At 36.1% G+C, this 22,588-nt stretch overlaps 2 protein-coding genes across 2 annotated transcripts in view; one reads left to right on the forward strand and one right to left on the reverse strand.

The window, feature by feature from the left end:
* Positions 1 to 843, reverse strand: part of LOC131846347 (nuclear protein localization protein 4 homolog) — a 35,308-nt gene extending 34,465 nt beyond the window's left edge. The window contains exons 1-2 of the mRNA XM_059195622.1: positions 760 to 843; positions 167 to 433 (exon numbers count right to left, since the gene is read on the reverse strand). Of these exons, the coding sequence (XP_059051605.1) occupies positions 167 to 433; positions 760 to 780 (288 nt within the window). The 5' untranslated portion in view covers positions 781 to 843. The remainder of the gene's footprint in view (positions 1 to 166; positions 434 to 759) is intronic.
* Positions 844 to 1,853: 1,010 nt separating this feature from the next.
* LOC131846348 (uncharacterized) overlaps positions 1,854 to 22,588 on the forward strand; it is a 46,654-nt gene continuing 25,919 nt past the window's right edge. Inside the window, exons 1-7 of the mRNA XM_059195623.1 lie at positions 1,854 to 2,082; positions 3,391 to 3,496; positions 6,176 to 6,267; positions 13,797 to 13,906; positions 15,160 to 15,346; positions 15,699 to 15,781; positions 18,175 to 18,308. Coding sequence (XP_059051606.1) covers positions 3,409 to 3,496; positions 6,176 to 6,267; positions 13,797 to 13,906; positions 15,160 to 15,346; positions 15,699 to 15,781; positions 18,175 to 18,308 — 694 coding nt within the window. The 5' untranslated portion in view covers positions 1,854 to 2,082; positions 3,391 to 3,408. The remainder of the gene's footprint in view (positions 2,083 to 3,390; positions 3,497 to 6,175; positions 6,268 to 13,796; positions 13,907 to 15,159; positions 15,347 to 15,698; positions 15,782 to 18,174; positions 18,309 to 22,588) is intronic.

Consider the following 22,588-nt stretch of genomic DNA (forward strand, 5'->3'; position numbering starts at 1 on the left):
AATTAGTTTTTTCCCTATGCACTTATGCCAGATCAAGAGTTTTTATGTAATAAAATGATAGTTATGTGCTAGTTTCAAATGGTAGTACTCAATTATTGGATTGGGTGTATATTAGTGATTAAGATTAATAGTGAAACATCAATATAAGAACAACAGTGTAACTTACATCTGAACTTGTGGATGGTTGGTCAAACAGCACTGCTCCATTGACTGGGCTCAAGTAGAGCATGTCTCCATGCTGCAAGCCGTACTCGCGCAGCTGCCGGGACTTGCTCGACGTGATCTCCTCTTTGCGCTGACGATCCTTGTGCAGCGCGAAACCGTATGTGGTGAGGTGTAACGAGTCGTAAACACGCTCGAACAGCACCGCCGTAACCTCTGTGTCCAGTACGTCCACGCGAGCAGTACCCTCCGCGGACTGTACACGCAGTGTCTGCACCACACCAACATCAAACATTTTTCCAAATCATTCATTAAACACACATTAGTGATACCTGACATCGAAACTGCATAGTCATTCAAATTAAACCATACTGTAGTACAACGACTGATAACTGATAAATATAAATTTGAGCAATAAATTAACTCTACTAAATAAAAAAGTTACATTAAGTTTAAATAACAATTCAATCTTTTATGTGGTGTTGAGGTTTGGTATCATTTATTGCCTCGTCTATAAAAAGGGTGATACTATTGTGAGTAGTGTTTTGTCTCTACAAAGAGCAGCCTGTCATTGTTTATAATAAAATATGAATTTACCATTTTCTTTGATCCTGACATTTTCAATATAAACTAAAATAAATTGAACAACAGTAACAACAGATGAGTGACATGACATGACATGACACAAATGCCGTTGACATAACAGTGCTACCATATAGGACATTAAAATCTGATTAAAATGAAAAATAACATAAGTAATCGATTGACTCTGACCGTCGCTGTTAAATATAATATTATATGGCAACAGTTATTTTGCTGATTCATCAATTATATTAACGCATCAATAATAGTTTTAAACCAGAGCATTGTAATTTATTCGTAAAACCCCTCAACTCCAAAATATTATCTCATTTATAATTGAGAAGTACCCATTCATGAACCGATGTTATATAGTTTTTATATCTGGTAAACGTATTTCAGTTTTATTCTGAGCTTGTATAAAATTTTATGTATACAAAAAAATATATTCTGCAATAGTAACTAAATTGATAGATGATACAATCAGATAACCCTAAACTGGTTTTAATTATACTTTTTGAAATGAGTTTGATACCTTAAATTGTATACATATATAAAACCATCTATTTTTATTCATAGTAGAGCTGAAACTACGATACCTCAAAAATGAATCGAGTGATTCCTTCGTCGAGCATTTGGCTACTGCGAGACGGAACGTCAATGTCATAATTTAATGTTTCTCAAATTACAAAAAAGATTTACTCTGTAATTTCAAATTTCAATGTTTTGATTACTTATATTTCATCATTATTCATTTTAGCAATATCATGTTCTCTTATAAACTATATTAATTAAAATATACTTGATTGCAAAATGTTTTACAATTGTTACGTGTGATAATAAATAATTAGATAGTAAAAAATAAAAATAGAAGATAAATCGAGAAAAGGCCTATTCATCGACAAAAAAGGTAAAATTAAAATAAATACTTATGAATAAAAATAATGGTATAATCAAAAACTATTATTATACTCGGCACTTCTGTATCTGTACTTTTTGAAACAGAAAGTGTTGTTAATAGTGATTATATCGTGTAAGTGTAGTGTACGTAGGTGTATAGTAGAGCACATCGTTATTTGCGAGTCGACGGCGGTGAGTACACCACCGTAGAGTCGCAGAGGCGTAGGCCCGCAGGTGTCGCGCTGTATGTCTGCAAACCGGCCGTGCGTCCGTACGCTCGCCATACACGCTCTATCTACGTAGTGATTGTGCTGTGTCTCTAATAAGAAAATAACTATCAGTTCTAAGCCCAACCTGAAAGTGACAGTAAAGTCAACACTGATACTACAGGAAGAAATTGTGTAATTGCCAATTGTGTTGATTATTTCACAGATTTCATAGGTATGTAGTAATTTTACCTTACTACCGTATCTTTCAGGACATGACATAGAAATAGAAATAATCATTATTCAAATAAATTTAATATAAGCAGTTTTGAATAGTCACATTTTTTTTATTCTACCACACATTTGGACACATACTCATCACAAGATGAGCAAGAAACTTGCATGAAACTTTTATTGTTTTGTTTATAGTTTGAAATAATTTTTTGGACTTTAGAATTAAATTAAAATTGCCTAAACTTGGTTTCAGTCAACTAAACTGTACCTATAATCTAGTTCATGTATTTTTTTTATATTACAATCATGGCAGTCAAGCATATGGATCACCTGATAGTAACCAGTATAATATTAGTTTTAAATAAATATTCTAAACATACCTAAATTTTCTACATATAATATTGATTTAAAAAAATGTTATTGAATATTTATCCTCTTTACTATACTTTAAATAATGTTACTATGGTCTGAAAGAATAATAATAATTATTATTAACAAGTAAGATAACATAACATCATAGTCGTAGATTACTGACGGATCTGACTATTAATTTAATAGTCAGACCCGTCAGTAATTAATTGTTGGGTGTACTCTGTGGTATTGCTCATGTGAAATACTTCTTATGTTAATCTCTATCTTTATATTAGTACTGTTCCTGCGACTTCATCTGCATGGAATTTAACTTTATATTCTAAAATAAAAGTAGCCTAAGGTAGTCCTTATTACATCTACTACCTGCCAAAAAAAGTCCCATCAAAATAGGTCCAGCCATTACAGAGATTAGCCAGAACAAACAGACAGACAGACAGACAAAAATTCTAAACAATGTTATTTTGGTGTATATCATATACCGTAGTTGTATTCATATGCATGTAGTAAAAAACAGTTTTATTTATATGTATAGATTATTATACAATAATAATAGTCACTGATGTGCACCTTGTTAAAAATATCCACTGTTATGTATAATAAAAGCAATAATTTGTTTCTAAACCTATGAATATGCATGTATATATTTACTTAGTCTAGTCCCAGTGAATATGATTAAAAAATTAACATTAAAAATACATCCAGTATTCTATGGTATTGCCCATGTCGAATACTCGTTACATTAACTTCTTTCTTTATATTAGTATTAATTTCTCTTCTTATATTAACTTCTATAGGTGAGGAAACTTTAAAAAAGTATCAAGTAGTTTTACAGTATCCACTACAAACAAAGAAAGTATCAAAACTTTCTTCTTCATAATATTAATAATATATTCTAATAATATAAATATTATATTTAAATTTGATTTAATGCCAGCAGTGATCAAACTGAGCGGAGATGGCATCTGAAGCAGGTCTGCCGGTGGATCTCTATATTTATGACCTGACAAATGGATTGGCTTCTATGTTCTCGCCTGCCATACTGGGTAAGTTTTTTTTTCTCCTTTTATTTGTTTCACGGTTTTTTTTTAACGTATATATTTTGATTTATTTTAAATCTTAGGCTCCCGCTGCGATTTGATACAGGATTTAATAGAAGTTTTCACTGTAGGGATATATATTATATTATAACACTTGTTATAATTCATTATGGTTAATAAAACATTGTTATAATGCAACCTTAATATTTTTTTAAATATTAGCTGTCCCGACCAATGTTGTTTTGCCATATAAACTTAAGTAGTAATAGTGTTTAAGTACCAAAAAAAATGTTAGTGATGGACAACTCTTATCACTTAGGGGTATGAAAAATAGATAGTAGCCGATTCTCAGACCTACAGAATATGCATATAAAATTTCATAAAAATCGGTGAAGCCATTTCGAAGGAGTATGGTAACTATCATTGTGACACGAAAATTTTATGTATAAGATACACAATTTCAAATGCTTGTACTGTATCACACTGTGTATCTCCATTGTGGTGTAGTGTTTGTGGAGTAGATAGTGAGTCCACTTAATAATTACAGCAAAAAAAGCAATGTTTATTATCCTAAGTTTGGTGTAAAAGTATATATATATATATATGTATATAAATATAAAGTTTAAGTTACCTACAATGAATGTTACCAAACGTCTTAATTGGCCCTTAAACCTACACCCGGGAACTGTTCGGTGTTTCCACCGCAGTCTTAAACTAGGCTGGGGCTCTTGGGCGCACAAGAATTCGGGGCCCTTTTGGAAGGTATAAAAAAAACATTAAGGTAAGAACATAGGAATAGGCAAAGTAATCGGTAGTCGGCGTAGTATGTGCCAGTAGTGTAGTGTGCCCGACAAAAATCTTTTGAGAATAAATGTGTGAGAAAAATCGTCAGTCCTTCGGGGCCCCCCTCAGAAATTTGGCCCCGTGTGCTTACGGTATTGGGTGTTTCCCTAATTAATAAAAATGAAGACCACTGAATTCCCTAACAAAAGCTGAACATTCCAATTAAATAAAAGAATCATAGAAAATATATCGCATAACGTACTTATGAATATAATTCGGTGGAGGTGTGATACCTCCCTGTTATTTGTAAAATTACAGTACCTATACTTGTTAATTTTACAGAAAATCTCGGGTCAAGGTAGGGTATCTTTCTATGCGTTTTTCTAAAAAAACTTATTGTTATTAGTGAACATTTCGCGACCCAATTCCGAGGTGCGATTGACAGACAGCTGGACTCGTCATTTCATTTGTTTCAAGGACAGGCGGTCCACTTACACATCTATACATAGAACCGCTAATAGGAGAATCATTCACTTTGTGACGTCATTCATGTTTACCTGGGATACACTAGATAGTGAGACATCTACATGGGTGCCTCTGTCTGATTCACCTTCCAGCAATATTTCCGAACCGATACGATATTGAAACCTTTCCGATGTTAGCGTAACAATATGGTTTTGCATTGCGTTTGCCACTCAGCGCTCGCGTTAGATAATTTTTTCTTTTGCCACGCACAACCACATTGTGGAATCACCATCCAGCAATGGTATTTTCGAACCGATACGATATTGAAACCTTCAAGAAAAGAGCTTGTTCCTTTTTAAAAGGCCGACAACGTACTTGCAATTCCCCTGGTGTTGCGGGTGCTCATGGGCGGCGGTAATCGCTTACCATCAGGTGAGCCGCATGCTCGTTTGTCCTCTGCGTTATAAAAAAAACTTCTGTCTGTATTTTTGCTGCTAAGGAGCTTGTGTTTCAAACTGTTCTTTTCAATTCAATTCAATTCAATTCAAAATATCTTTATTCTGAATTCTTTGTTCTAGTTTTACGAGTGATTTATGACAGTGAAATTATAGCACACTAGCTGTGCCCGTGACTCCGGCCGTGTGTATCAACAATAAAAACTAAAAGTAGATACACAATTACATTAATCAGTCAACATAATGCAATACAATACAAATATACAGATAAAATACAACGTTACAAAATAAAAAAATATTTTAAAAATTTTTGAGAGTATTTAGTATATGTTGCATAGCCTGTACGCGAAAAGGCAGTACCTCAGTGTATTGTTTGCAGCATTCAGCAGCACACCACTGATATTCAGGCACTGCCCAGAGTATTTTAAACTATATTGGCTAATTATTTTATATGTAAGACCTATATGTTTAAATCTAAATATATATAACTCAAAGGTGACTGATATAGTGATTAACGCACAGCCCAATCCACTGGACGGATCGGGCTGAAATTTGGCATGCAGGTAGATGTTATGACGTAGGCATCCGCTAAGAAAGGATTTTGATTAATTCTACCCCCAAGGGGATAAAACAGGGGATGAAAGTTTGTATGAAACTTTGTCAATTTTAAACCGATCAGGCTTAGACTTTACATGCATAAAGCTACTATGACGTAGGCATCCCCTAAGAAAGGATTTTGTTAAATTCCACCCCTAAGGGTATAAAATAACGCGAGCGAAGCCGCGGGCAAAAGTAGTATTTAGATAAGCTATTTGCAGTGTTTCACTGCAAAAGCATGAATATGAATAAATGTTTTTTGGTTTGATTTGATTCGAAGTGTTCCTCATGAAACCTAACGTCGACAATTACCTACGTCTGACTACCCCACATGAAACTATAGCCGTGAGGTTACATGTGTGATGAAGTGGTACATATGTTGCAGGTAGACAGATAGAAGGCGTGTGGCACACGTCCGTCGTGGTCTACGAGCGGGAGTTCTTTTACGGCAGCGGGGGCGTCACCATCTGCGCGCCGGTTAGTGAACACCCACTCCTCTGCTCACTGCTCACTGCTCACTTGCTCACTGCTCACCTTACAGCCTTAGACACACAAAACCTAGATAGAGAAAACCTCAAAATAATGATAGAAGACAATAATGGGCCACTGGGGAGAAAGGGGATTGATAGTAATGTGGACTGATGATCTTTTGACGACCTCGGTGGTCTAGCACACCGCTTTACGTCCGATGGTCGCGGGTTCGATTCCTCGCACGGCACAAACATTCGTATTCACGAGTATGATTGTTTGTATCGGTCTGGGTGGTTTCTATGTATAATATGTATGTATTTACGAAAAAATATATTGATGTATTTGTATCAGTTGTCTAGTACCCATCACACATGCTTTAGCTAGCTTAACTTGGGTCTAGATGGCGCTGTGTGAATTGTTCTGAGATTATTATTATTATTATTATTGCTAGCAGGTTCCCCCTGGAAAGCATCGTGGTAAATTCTTGGTGAATTTGTTAGGATGGGCTAACTGCCCTAACCCTATGCTTATTTTATCATCCTCCACTGGTGCTGGTGAGCCAGCCAAATTCCTCCCAAAAGCGCCCAGTCTCCTAGTGTCTTCACAGGCTTCACGGAGCGCCTCACCGTTCCGAGGATTTGTTTTCGTTGTGTGGCCACTGCTACGCACTCCAGGATAACGTGAGCAGCCATTTCTTCGGCCTTAAAGCAGCCCCGACAAAGGGTACTGTCAGTAGTATTATATCTATACATATGAATAAAATTGGAGTGTCTGTTTGTAATATTGAAATAACCGTTTTTTACTACATGCATATGAATATAAATACGGTACATACACCAAAATAGCATTTTTTACAATTTCTGTCTGTCTGATTGTTCCCGCTAACCTCTGTAATGGCTGGACCAATTTTGACGGGACTTTTATTGGCAGGTGGCCGGTGTAATAAGGAGTAACTTAAGCTACTTTTATTTTAGAAGATTAAAGTTATATTCTACGCGGATAAAGTCGCAGGAACAACTAGTTAATAATAACTATTGTACTGTTTCGTTTTTGAAATTAGTAAACAAATGTATCGAGCTCCACTTGTCTCGTGGTCGCACACGCTCTTACAACGTAGTTACACTATATAACTCACGTAATTCGTATCATAAATCATATCAGGCTGAAATTGTTCCAAGTACGCGTAACGTAACGCGTAAATTCTATATATCCATTTGTGACAACACCACTTGGCAGCCCGTGCACAGCCGCAGGCCAAATGGAAGCGTCATGTGCTGTACATATAGGTCTTCCAGGTACAAAGATCATGGCGCCGTTAGGGCGTCCCGAGTGGTTGGTAGTATAGTAAACAGAAGCCGGAGTAGAAGCGGTCGAAGACTAGTAATAATATGATAATATCTCTGGACAATTCAACAGTACATACACCATGAGCGCAGGCATGTGTGCCATTCAATATTCGTCGATAAAAAAAGTAGTGTCTTACCGAGAAAGCAAACCCACATTAATAATAATAACCCTGGACAATATACACAGCGCCATCTAGTCCCAAGCTAAGAAAGCTTGTGTTAAGGTTAATTAGAAGAAAATAGAATAGAATAGAAAATTATTTATTCAAATAAACTTATATTGAAGCACTTTTGAATAGTCATTACATTTTTATTTATCTACCGCTCATTCGGAAAGCTGTCTCATCACAAGAAGAATGAGTAAGAAACTGGTGTGTTGCTATTTTAAATAATTTTATTCTTAATTTACAATTTAAGTTGTAAGTGTGTGAATACAAACCACCGATTAGAATTAATTTACATATGTCTCTCAGTTGTCTAGTGCAGTGTTCCGTAATTTTATATGTTCAAAATATATGTACAGAATGAAGTTTTAGTCGTACGTCTAAATAAAACGACCTATGTTTACTTAATATTTAAAAATGTTTGAAGTCCGTAGAATATGAAATAAAGTTTAATTATTGTAGAAACAGCTTAAATGAGCACAGGTGATCAAAATTTGGTGCGAAATTATGAGGTTGTCTCCAATTTTTGGTCTGAACAGCAATTAATCATCATGGTATACCAGAAGATATATTTGTTGTGGTGGAACGGTCTCGTACACACTATGTGCTAAGTTTGGTACTGGATGGCGTCGTGAGAATTTTCCAAGGTTATATATTTGCGTTTGGCACAAAATAGAATTACGACAATTTAGTTAAAAATACAATTATGCTTTTTTTTTGTTGGTACGTACGTACTTACGCCAGATTTAGTACAGTGCGCACGATGCTTATCGTACATGGCCATCGAACACACTGCAAATGGCCCGTGAACCAGCCCTACCAATATGGTACAAAGTGGACGGAAGGGATTGTTAGTAATGGACTGATCACATTGCTAGCAATTTGACTAACATTTGAAAAGAATACGAGCTGAGTTTCTTGTCAGTTGCGTACCCCTTGATGCAACTTCACGTACCCCTGGGGGTACGAGTACCACTAATTGGAAAACACCGGTATAGAACAAAGGTTTGATATCTAGTTTTTGTTTCTTGGCTAGCGGTTGCAATCTCACGTAATGTTTTTTCTATGTTTTTCTTATTAATATTTTATTTTTTCTCGTTTAATTAAAATTATATCAAATTATACTCTGAGCTATTTACATTATTTTTATTATACACACACCGCACAGACAGTCACCAATAATATTGCTCTTTTTATTTTATATTTATTTTAATTTATTATTTTCACGTACCCTCAAATGGGTTGAAAATTTGTGTTTTGTTTCCTTGAACAATGTTCCACGCTGAGCTTCAACTTTTTTGTAATGTTACAGATCACACATAATAACACAATTTTATAAATCTTATGTCGTATTATGTATTGTCTATTCATATGAACATGTGAGTGATTAGTAACAAACAAATAAACGATATATCTATGTATCTATATAGGATTGGCGAATCGTATACATTAAAAAATGACACATCTATAGAGCGATGACGAAAAGAATATAACAAAAATAGAACGTGTACACAATTATTACGAGCGATGTAATATTAGCCGCGTATTAATAAATATCATAACATGCGACGCATACTTTGCACGTTCTTCGGTTTATTTTTATTCGATTACGCGGGAAAATTATTCGTTCTGGACCAGTGTAAGGTATCCTCTCGGCTGGTACATGCCGCTGGAGAAAGCAGATCTCGATACGTTGGTAGTCGTTTGTACGTCGGCTGGCTGTAAACATTGTATTTGTGGCGCGGTGTGCGGCGCCAAACGACACTAACTGTACCATTAAAGCTACGCCTTTATGTCTCGTTTGTGCTGTATTTGTATAATAATGTAGTGTTAAAACGGATGGAATGTTAGAAGGGAGAGGAAACAAGTTGGCCTAACTGATCCTATAAGTTAAGCATCGCCTATATATAGTATACTATCGGTGCCCGCGGTTTTATCCGCCTGAAATTGATAGCCTATACTAGCTGTACCCGCGACTTCGTCCGCGTAAAATATTTAATGACCTAACCCAATAAAAGCCAATGAAAAAAGTTTCATCATTCTAGCTTAAAAAAATCATGGATTTACATAAAAACTTTCATCCCCTATTTTATTTTACCCTCCTACCCTCAGGAGGGTAAACATTTTTACAAACTTGGGATGACATATTTATTTATATTTAATCAACAGCCTCAAAAATAAATTTCAAGCTTCTAGCTTCAACAATGACGATTCTTTCAACCCCTTACAACCCTTTTTTCGCATTAAAAAGTAGCCTATGTCCATTCTCAGGGTCCTGTGTCCAAATTTCATTAAAATCGATTCAGTAGTTTTGGCGTGAAAGCGAGTCAGACAGACAGACAGACAGAGTTACTTTCGCATTTATAATATTAGTAAGGAAAGTAAGGAATTAGTAAGGATGTTATTCTGATGTATAAGCTATAGTACTGTATAGTTTCATCAAAATCGGTTCAGCGTGAAAGAGTATCAAACATCCATCCATACTCAAAATTTCGCAGACATGAATGAAGCTATGAGCAGAACGTAAGCGTACCATGTTACCTCCCTCCACGCGATTGCTCCTTAAAACCATTGTGTTCAATTTCTGGTAAATTGGCCACTATGGGCAAACTGGACGCGACTTCATGCTCATCACTGGTCCTTCGCTGGTGCCATTATTATCATCGCTATTAAAAGAAAAAAGAAATGTGTTGTATGTAACTCCTCGATGCTATTTGCCAAAGCCATTTTTCACAGGAATGTCTCTAAAATGAAATCTATTTAGTGTACAAGAGATTTTATTGTCACATCCACTAAAATAGATTCATATCGTAAATACCACGTGTTTTGCAACGCATTTTAGGTGAAAACGGTACAGGTAGAGATGAAGAGAGGGGACTGGGTTATATCTTCTTATGGATGATAATGGAATGATGGACCAGCCTGTGCTAAAGGTTTACGCTGGCGGGGCACCAGCGGAGGATGATAAGATGAGTAGTAAATTCACCGTGAATTTATCACGATGGTTTCCAGGGTATTAACCTGACATGGTACATTGCTAGCAATGGGGTTGTTACTCCACATTACTAATAATACCATTCCTTCCCTTGATGGTGCTGATATAGCCCCATCAAGGGAACAGGTCTCCTGATCCATTTAGAATCAAATTATTCATGTAGGACATTTTAGCCGCTTATGAACGTCAAGTTTTTTGTATTAATATTTTCTCCTACCGTCCAGTTCAGTATAAAGATTCAATTGAGAACAACTGGCAAGAAACTCATCAGAACTTCTTTTTTTTTAAATTATGTGTATTTGTGTATCGTTATATAGGTGTCTATGTATAACATTAAATAAAAATAATAATAATAATAAATTTATTTCATTAACATAGATGTTTTACAATTTTTTTTTACACATCAACAATCACATATTTTTATTTATATATTTATTATTATATTATTATTAAATGAAAATCCCGTGCATGAACAACTATTGCCATACACGCTCGTCATTCAAGTAATCGTTTAGTGAGTAATGAGCTTTGCTCAATACATATGATTTAACTAATGTTTTTTTATTTAAAGGCAATTCCAGTATATCCTTTGGTATATTATTGTAATTTTTTATACTCATTCTCACAAAGGACTCATTGACTTTTACTAAACGAGGCTTAGGAATAGCAAGTTTGTCTTTAAATATTCAAATTCAATTATCATTTATTCATGTAGGACATTTAGTCGCATTTTTTTTATATTATATTCTTTTCCCGACCGTCCAATTCAGTAGATACTGTTTTTGCAAATGAGAGGTTTGTGCAACGCCGACTGTGTGTCGACTATTAACAAGCCGCAATAACTGTATTATTAGACAGTGCACTCGGCACGTGAGTTCTGCACTCTGTGACACATTCCACGTGCTCTATATACACACTCCCAAAATACGCGGCCATTACGATAATGGCGTCCCGCTTGCACCTACGTGGACTGCAGCAGTTGGAGTGTGATGGCGTATATATTGTCTGCCGGATGCGTTCTTCCGCGCGCGTGTTATACGCTAAAATCACGCGGACTACTCTCGTTAATGTAAATGTCACTGTGTTGAGAGGAACTGTATTCTTTATGATATATTTCCCCTCCCGATCCTCCATCCAATTCAAACGGGGATCGAAATTACGGTCAGAGCCAAGGTACGAACCCCTAGCGGTGTCCTCAGACTAAGTCGTATCAGCGGGCCTTCAGCCGCTCCATAAATCCTTCATCTGGTTTGGAGTGCTATCCGAACTCGTCCGGTGAAGCTGTAAAGCTCAGCTGCGGCCGACAGCATTAGAGTGGTCATATATTTTTAACCATCTTCATAAAAAAGATATCAATTTTTTAATTCTAAGTCATTATGTACTTTATAGGCATGGTACCTATTGTGAGGTTTAGATGTTGATAACTCCGGGAAGACATGTTTGTATACGAACTGTTTAAAGATTCTAAAGTGATATTAAAGAAAAAAGGTTTTACATTATGTTTGCAATGTATAAAATGAAAAATATGCAACCGATTTAAAACGTCTTTTGTAATAAGTAGATTTTTAATATTATGGTGTTGACATATCCACATTTTCATTTACTACTAGCTGTACCCGGGACTTCGTCCGCGTGGTATTTAACTTTATTTTACTAAAATAAATGTAGCCTAAGTTACTCCTTATTACATCAGCTATCTGCCTATAAAAGTCCCGTCAAAATCGGTCCAACCTTTCAGAGATTCGCCGGAACACACAGACAGACAGACAAAAATTGTTATTTTGATGTACCGTATTTATATTCGTATGTAGTAAAAAAACGCTTATTTCAATATTACAAACAGACACTCCAATTTTATTGATATGTATAGATTTCGCGTATTATGTATGAAACTTTGTCAATTTTAAACCCATCGGGCTGAGACTTTGCATGCATAAAGCTACTATGACGTAGGCATCGCCTAAGAAAGGATTTTGATAAATTCCACCCCTAAGGGGACAAATTAACGCGAGCGAAGCCGCAGGCAAAAGCTAGTAATAGTATATCTCTTTGATGTCTCTAAAGCGAGGAATATAAAACAATTACAGTTGATAATGGCACCTGCAAACAGTGTTTGTGTTACAAACAGAAATCTATTTTCCCTGTAATGTTTACTCAATCTATGAAACTAGCACAGTTTTTCTGAAATCATAAACAAACAGTAGTGTGACTCACTGATCATTTAGACTAATGAAATTGTAATAATTCATCATCAGATAATGATGAATTTCTTCCTTATCCCATTTATTTGTGGTCGTCGTAATGTTTTTCTCTTCCATTCATCTCTGTTCGCAGTCATCTCGTTATTTACTTCCTTTCTCGCCATATCATCTTTCACACAGTCCATCCATCTCTTTTTCGGTCTTCCTCTACCCTTATAACCATCCACATTCATATGTAACACCGTTCTTAGGATATGATCTTCATTCCTACGCATTACATGTCCATACCATGATAGACGATTACTCTTTAACCTCTCGGACATGTAATAATTAATAGCAGTAATGTCTAGTAATTGGGACCTCTTAAAAATTTTTACCCAAAAAAAAACTGAAAATAGTATTTTCAATGTTCAAGAGCTTATTTTTTTCTTTTCTGTACGACTATTTTTCAATGAAATAGAGCTTGTTGAAAATCACCCATAAATTTAGAAAAAAAATTCTCTTCCCTTAATTTTTGCAAGAAGTGTATAAGTATTCAGACCAAATAGAAAGAAAGAAAGAAAAAATTAAAAAAAGAAAGGAAGGAAGAAAGAAAGAAAATAGTTTATTTGGTACATAACAATATTAAAAATAATTTTAAAATTTTAAATTACATTATATAGGTTTATATTAAAATACAACTAAAGATACTCATAATTACAAACGTTTGAATCATGCGAGGAATCGAACCCGCGACCGTACAAAGTAAAGCGGTGTACTAAACCGCTAGACCACTGAGGCCGTCATTTCTTCGTTTTTTATGTGTATGTTTGTTTTTTTTTTGTTACAGGGCAGCACCCGTCTGGGCGCCCCGCGGCAGGTGGAGCGGCTCGGGGAGACCTTCGTGCCGTTCCAGGTGTTCGTGGACTACATCCAGGGGCTCGCGACCACCACCTACACGTCAGTATTCATATAAAACACCAGTGTTTTATGGTGTTGACTAGTAGTAGTGGAAAATTGTATAATTTAAACATAACAACTTGTTCCTCATGAATCATAATAATGAGTAAGTCTGATATCGTTAGTACAATCTCAAATTTGTTTGGGATTCATTAACGCTGTGAGGATTATTTATAATTGTGTACAAAATTAATCATTAGTTTATAACTGTTGTCCTTGAATTACCAACGTTAACTATTGTAATATTTTTGATACAACACATCATTGTATAATCATTACATTTTTTTATACTACTATGGTGGTAAACAAGCATACGGCCCGTCTGACTACCGTACCGTACAGGGTACGGTACCCTATGGACGCCTGAAACACCAGGGGTGTCACGTGCGCGTTGCCGACCCTTAAGAAACCTACTAGATACAAAATAAACTACAAAATACCCTTCTTGATTTTTCAAGTCCCCATCCTGTAGTCTCGTGAGAAAACCTCGGCAGCAAGTTCATTCCAAAACCTAAGTGTACGCGTGAGGAAAATATACAATATTATAAAACAAAGTCGCTGTCGCTGTCTGTCCGTCCCTATATATGCTTAAATCTTTAAAACTACGCAACGGATTTTAAAGCAGTTTTTTTTAGTAGATAGAGTGATTCAAGAGGAAAGTTTATATGTATAATACATGTACACCCGTGCCAAGCCGGGGTGGATATCTAGTATTATATATAATCTATACATATAAATAAAATTGGAGTGTCTATTTGTAATATTGAAATAACCGTTTCTTACTACATGCATATCAATATAAATACGATACATACACCAAAATAACATTTTTCACAATTTTTGTCTCTCTCAACATACAGACGTCTGTTTGTGTCGACTAATCTCTGAAATGGCTGGACCGACTTTGACGGGACTTTTATTGGCAGGTAGCTGATGTAATCTGGAGTAACTTAGGCTACATTTATAAAAATAAAGTTAAATTCCACTCGGACGAAGTCGCAGGTACAGCTAGTATAATATTAACTCAGGACAATCCACACAGCGCCATCTAGTCCCAGACTAAGCAGAGCTTGTTATATGTGTATAAATATATATATTTTTGTAAATACTTAGAAAACGCTCAGACCTATACAAACAATCATACTCCTGAATGCAAATGTTTGTACCGTTCGAGGAATCGAACCCGCAACCTTCGGGAGTAGGGCTATGTCGCTGTCGTGTATGTAAGAAGGTTTGGTTGTGTGTGGTTGCAGCGGCGCGGAGTACCGTCTGCTGGAGCACAACTGCAACCACTTCAGCGAGGAGCTGGCGCAGTTCCTGTGCGGCGCGCACGTGCCCAAGCACATCGTGGAGCAGGCCGACAACGTGCTGGCCCCGCCGCAGCGGCGAGAGCTGCAGGCCCTCGTCGACAGCCTCCTGCCCGGAGACGACGCCACGCAGGTCACAGTCACCACCACTGATGAACACTATCACCACATAACATCTACGAACACCACCTCGACTACCACCTACGAACACCATCACCGCATACCACCGACGAACGCCGCCACCACATACCACCAACGTGCACTGCCATCACCACCTTATACCAGTGACCAACATCACCTCGACTACCACCACTTACCACCGACGTACACTACTACCACATACCACCTCAACCATCACCATACAAGCGTATTAATGTAGTTAGATACAATTGATCAGTAGCATTACTTTGAAAAAATTAATAAACAAAGTATGTATATACGTTTATATATATATGACAGTTATATATGTGTCGTAACTTCATCAGGCGGTGTACGCGAACGGTGTGCGGCAGAGTCGTCGCGATAGCCCCGACTTCCTGACGCTCAACACGCAGATCGAGGAGGCCAGGTGAGTGACGCCGGGCCCGGCCCGCGGCTTCAGTGGCCCGTCCCGACCCGTCCCGACCCGTCCCGACCCGTCCCGACCCGTCCCGACCCGCGGCTATAGCGGCCTGTCCCGACACCGCAGGAGGCGCGACAGGCCTGCGTGGGTCACTGCAGCGCGCGCAGTGCTGGCGGCCGTGCGTCTGGTTCGCCGCGTGCGGGGCCCCCGTGACCCCCGTGACCCCCGCGACCCCCACGACCCCCGCCGGCCCGTGTGAGCTCGCAGCACGCGGCTCTCAAACCCCTGCCTTCTGCAGTGCACTTCGCGGAACATAGCCACAGAGTAACTTATAAAAAACGAAATATTATTGAATGAAAAATAAACATTTTACATTTCAACACTAAAGGATGTTTTATAAGTATGTTGTTAGCATAATTGTTTCAGTAGTCATTTATAAAGTAATTAGCTACTCGCCCTGACTTCGCACGGGTGTACATGTATTATACATATAAACCTTCCTCTTGAATCACTCTGTCTATTAAAAAAACCGCTTCAAAAACCGTTGCGTAGTTTTGAAGATTTAAGCATACATAGTGACGGACATGCAACGACAGCGACTTATAAACAAAGTAACTATGTTATGACTACGTTCAGAAAACATGCAAATGTTGTATAAACAAGATAACAATAAATAATAATAATAATCTCAGGACAATTCACACAGCGCCATCTAGACCCAAGTTAAGCTAGCTAAAGCTTGTGTTATGGGTATTAGATAACTGATTAATAATTTTATGGCAAATAAAGGTATTTATCTCTCTCGACGTTTAACGCCATAAAATTATTCATGTTAAGACCCGGTTAATAATTTAAATAATGTATATTAAACACGAAAGTTTAAAATTAACTGTTGCAAACTGATACTAATACATAGATATTTTTTTTTGTAAATACATACATATTATACATAGAAAACATCCAGACAGATACAAACAATAATATTGCTAAAACCAACATACGTCTGCATCAGTGCGTCGCCGTGTTCGTATTGCGTCTTCATATAACGTCTTAGGACCCGTAGAGTGAGTAATAATGTATGTAATGAAACCATTTCGATGACAGTGCATGCTGTTGTTGCATGCTTGCATCTTGGTCGTACATTTTAATAAAAAAATAATTAAATGAAATGATAAAAAGGATATGGATGTAGGGATGCGGTGGATAATGGATAATTGAATAAGTGGAGGAATATAAAGTCAAAACATTGTTTTTTTATCAATTATCAAATGATTTATAACATTATTTAAATTATTAGCCGAGTCTTAACACGAATAATTTTATGGCAAATAAAGGTATTTACCTCTCTCGACGTTTCGACTAGGTTACACTAGCCATTAAGACGTCATATAAAAAAAAATATCGATATTGGAACTTTGTTGCCTATGTCCACCAATTTTCAATTTAAGACTGTTAAAGACAGAGCGCGGCTTTATAGTTTATCACGGCGTCGCCTTAAGACCCGGCTTTATAACATGTTTTTTTAGAATACCCTAAAATGGAATTGAATAGTAGATTTTTAAATAGGATTTCTGTTTGTATTGTTGATGGATATTTTTAAAAGAGGTAACTCTAAATTTTCATTACTGAGTCATTCTGTTTCTTCAAATAAACTTTCACACAAATTCTTACGCTTTTTGTGTAGGTATGGGTCAGTTGAGTAGTTCGTATGTTTTATATTCACAACTATATTACTTATTGATGTAGTTCGGTGTTTTCTGATTACTGGTACGCGTACCCCCAGGGGTACGTGAAGTTGCATCAAGGGGTACGTGCGGCTATCAGTCAAACAAACATACACACACACTCACAAACTTTTACATTTATAATATTAGTGTGATTGCTACAATAAGGGGTACGCAAGGTTTTGAAGTGCAGCAATAACTATTTGGGAACCACTGATGTAGTTAAACAGAGAGGTACATAAAGGCGACACAGGCTACGCTTCCAGCGATCGCTCCTTCGGTTCCCGTTCAGTACAAACATTTGTATTTATTAGTATTAATATTTTTTTTATCTCTGATTGATTTTTTTTTTGTAATTATGAATTTAATAAATATTAAAATATACTGTCTTATACAAATTGTAACGGAAACCCTGTCTGATCGTGTAGGTATTATGGAGTATCCAAATACTAAATAGTAATGTACGTAAAACCCAGGAAAAAATTAAACAACTCTCGAATCGGACAGGAATTTTTTTTACACTCTGTATACACTCTAAAGCTGTACATTTTTTAATATATACTTTTTAATCGATTTGTTTAAGATTAAAAACGTCAATTAAAATTAAAAAGTGGTATAATAAAAATGTGTGGTGAGTGTAAAATAACGCGCGTGGTGGTGTGGTGACGGCGGCAGGCAGCAGAGCGCGGAGCTGGAGCAGCGGCGCAGCTCGCTGGCGGAGAAGCTGGCGCGGAAGGAGCGCCGCCGGGAGAAGAAGCGGAAGAAGCTGCAGCGGGACCACCCCGACGGAGACGCGCACTCCTACGAAGGTACCTACTCATAAATAATTATGGCACTAGTTCTAAAGTTAGTCAATTTTAACACGTTAAGAACTTCTTAGCGTGAGATACATATGTCTGACATGGCGATCTACATGAGCCATGTCAGACATATATGTCTGACATGGCTCCTGTAGAACTTCTTAGCGTTTTCGTGTTTGCTCGTTGCTCAATTAGGTGTATATTATTAATAATACTGCAGATGTATTATATATGACTCTTTTATTATATATGATTATATTACTTATATTTAACACGACAACCCTTTGTTATATGACTCGACTCGACACACAGACAGACCATAGACCAAGTAATTAATCATAACCATAGACACATATTTTTATGGCTCTGAATACACAACAAGCGTGAGACACATATAACTGACATGACGATCTACATGAGCCATGTCAGACGTATATATCTGACATGGCTCATGTAGAACTTCTTAGCGTGAGACACATATGACTGACATGGCGATCTACATGAGCCATGTCAGATATATATATCTGACGTACCCGATTTGGTAGAAAGCGCTGTGTTCAAAAGAATAGGTTAATACTTGTTGTAACTTGTTTGGATGCGTCAGACATATAAGACTGACTCGGCTTGTCGAGAAAAAAGTTTTAATATAGGGTCATGTCAGTCATATATGTGTGAAATAAAATAGGACCTTCCGGGAGTTTTAGCAAAAAAAAAATTATGTGATAAATTAAGTTTCCTTGATACATTTTTAACTAAATCTAAATATATATAACTCAAACGTGACTGACATAGTGATCTATCAATGCACAACCCAAACCACTGGACACATCGGGCTGAAATTATGCAGGTAGATGTTATGACGTAAGCATCCGCTAAGAAAGGATTTTCATTAATTCTACCCCCAAGGGTATAAAATAGGGGATGAAAGTTTGTATGAAACTTTGTCAGTTTTAAACCGATCGGGCTGAGACTTTGCATGAAATATATTTGCATAAAGTTACTATGACGTAGGCATCCCCTAATTAAGGATTTTGATAAATTTCACCCCTAAGGGGATAAATTAACGCGAGCGAAGCCGCGGGCAAAAGCTAGTTATCTAATAAAGTTACCAGGGCCCATGTGAATTTTTTTCTGATATTATCGTGGCGATTAATGTGTTTATATTCATATGTATGTAGTATAAAACGGTTATTTCAATATTACAAACAGACACTCCAATTTTATTTATATGTATATGTTAATTAAAGCATATAAGTTAGCTGGTACAGCTAAATCTAATAATAATCCAGTAATTATTTTCAATAAATGTATTTCTGACGGTGTTTTTCCCAATTTAACATCAAGGGAAAAAACGTTAATCTCATTACCCAGGGGTTGATGCCCCCCGAGTCAATGCCGGGGCAAAGAGGTTCGTTCACTCTGAATTTCATCGACTACGTTTATTATAGAACTAGCTGTCTACCCGCGACTTCGTCCACGTGGAATATAACTTTATTTTTCTAAAATTAAAGTAGCCTAAGTTACTCCTTATTACATCAGCTACCTGCCAAAAAAAGTCCCGTGAAAATCGGTCCAGCCATTTCAGAGATTAGCCGGAACAAACAGACAGATAGACAAAAATTGTAAAAAATATTATTTTGGCGCATGTACCGTATTTATATTCATATGTATGTAGTATAAAACGGTTATTTCAATATTACAAACAGACACTCCAATTTTATTTATATGTATATAGATTAATATACTATAACTATGTCGTTTGGCTAAAGTTAGTAATTCGTTTTATCCGGCAATAAAATACCAGAGTCTGTTATAAATCTCAGAAAAAAGATTTAAATGCCTGAGTGTACATGTATTATATATATAAACCTTTCTCTAGAATCACTCTATCTATAAAAAAACCGCTTCAAAATCCGTTGCGTAATTTTAAAGATTTAAGCATATATACCGACGGACAGACAGCGACAGCGACTTTGTTTTATACTATATAATGATAACAATTACTGATGTGCACCTCGTTAAAAATATCCGCTGTTATAGATAATAAAAGCAATTTCTATTCTATTCTATTCTATTTTAATTTGTTTCTAAACCTATGAATACGCATGTATATTTTTACTTACTCTAGTCCCAGTGAATATGATTAAAAAAATAGCATTAAAAGGTTGGGAAATATAGACAATATAACGTAACGAAAGTACAACACAGCGCCATCTATAAGTTTAGTATCGTACCACGTCGGTAGTCTAGTAAATATCATCTCCCTGCTTTCGTAGTGTCAATTGTAGGTAATTCTTTACTTTGATTATGAGTTTTTTTTTATACCACTTAGGTGGCAAACAAGCATACGGCCCATCTGATGGTAAACGGTTACCGTAGCCTATGGACACCTGAAACACTAGGGGTGTCACATACGCGTTGCGACCCGAGTTGTGCAATTTGACACCTATATAAACAACGTGCGTCGCGATTGCAAACCGGACCTATAAAATAAAAATATTAATAAAATACACACACAAATATATACAGAAATAACCATACAAATATATATATGATTACTTACTAATATACATATATATTGTTTGTAGGGTGTATAATATATATATATATATAAGATTCTGTATGTTACTTACCTGTAAACCTACTTATTTGGTAATTAAATTGATCCCACCGCTTGTCCGTAGATAGCGACCTCTATGCAGTTCTCACTTCCCTCTCACCGCAGACGAACGCGTCCACTATCCTCGCGCTATATATGCGTAAGCGACACGGACAGGTGTAAACTTCAATCATTGTTTAATTCCTGAGTGTTTCATCACTCCACGCTTACCTGTAAGCTTACCAACCTACTTGGTGTATACTTCTTTATTAGTAATAAAGAAGTAAGCAGGAAGCGACTCGTCCCGGCTTCGCACGGAATTACAATTCTTTGATTTTTTCTACTTGTTCTTTTTATAACGCGTATATATTATACATATAAACCTTCCTCTTGAATCACTTTATTTATATCTGAAAACTGTATTAAAATTAATTTCAAATGGTAGCGAATAGACAGCGACGTTGATTTATTATATAAAATTATGTAAAGATACGAAAACTATACAAAAACATTAGTAACAATTTGTTAAATAAATTGTGTCATTAACAGCTTTAAAATAAGAACAAAATAATTTTGTGAAAATCTGTATCACATGTTATCCAAATGCAACACAAAACGGGATGACAATGTTGCGATAAAATTGTCATGTACGAGTACCACCAGTTTGTTTAATTATGACTCCGTCATACTCGTGAACGGGTGCTGCTCGGGGGCCACGGCCACTGATACGACTTGCTTTTGCAATAGCATATGCTGGTGATCACTCTGTTCTCCCAAATTTGAATTTAAATGAATCTGTATTATTGTAAACATTTATTTGTAAAGAATACGAGCTGAGTTTCTTGTCAGTTCTATTAAAAAGTGCTTATATTAAATTTATTTGAATAAAGTTTATTTCTATTTCTTCGAATGCTATGTCCATTGTCTCCGATAAGGAAAACTTTGAAATAATGACTGTAGATTAAGCTATCTGTCAGTAACACAGAGAATATAACGATGATCCTAATTACTGGTTTTTGAGAAATCGACCTAAAAATATTATTGAAGTCAATAATGAAGTCACGTGGTTTGGCACGTTTTAGTGATCCGTTTATGGTTCAAGATTGTTTATTTGTAAAACATACGGAACACAAATGTATGGGTGCCAGATATGGGCGTGAAGATCTCAGGGTTTTTATGGTGTGAGTTAAATGCTCGCTTTGGAAGCTGTTTTAGATAGAAATAATATTTATTCAAATAAACTCATTACAAGCACTTTTGAATAGTCATATTTTGTTTCTACCACTCATTCGGAATGCAGATTCATCACAAGAAGAATGAGCAAGAAACTTGATTGTTGTACTTTTGAATAGATGTTTTTTTTTATATAATAATTACAGTATAACAAGTAAGAGGCATGCGATAATCAACATAGAAATCGCTACGCACTCATTATTAGTATAATCAGATAATATTGTCAGTGCTACGGATTTTAAGTTTTTCTATAAAAACTTTATTCTCGTTAACGAATTCTTCAATTTTATAGTAAGCTTTTTTGCAAAGGAAGTATTTTATATGACATTTCAATTTTTTTTCAGGCAGATTTATAACAGACTCTGATATTTTGTTTTAAACCTTACGCAATTGCCATAAAACGAATTACTAACTTTAGGTAAAACATTTAGGTAAAATCAGTTTGTTATTGTTGCCT

This window comes from Achroia grisella, unplaced genomic scaffold (genome assembly GCF_030625045.1).
Source record: "Achroia grisella isolate CSIRO2021 unplaced genomic scaffold, CSIRO_AGI_Agris_v1 utg509, whole genome shotgun sequence".
In the NCBI taxonomy this organism is placed as follows: domain Eukaryota; kingdom Metazoa; phylum Arthropoda; class Insecta; order Lepidoptera; family Pyralidae; genus Achroia; species Achroia grisella.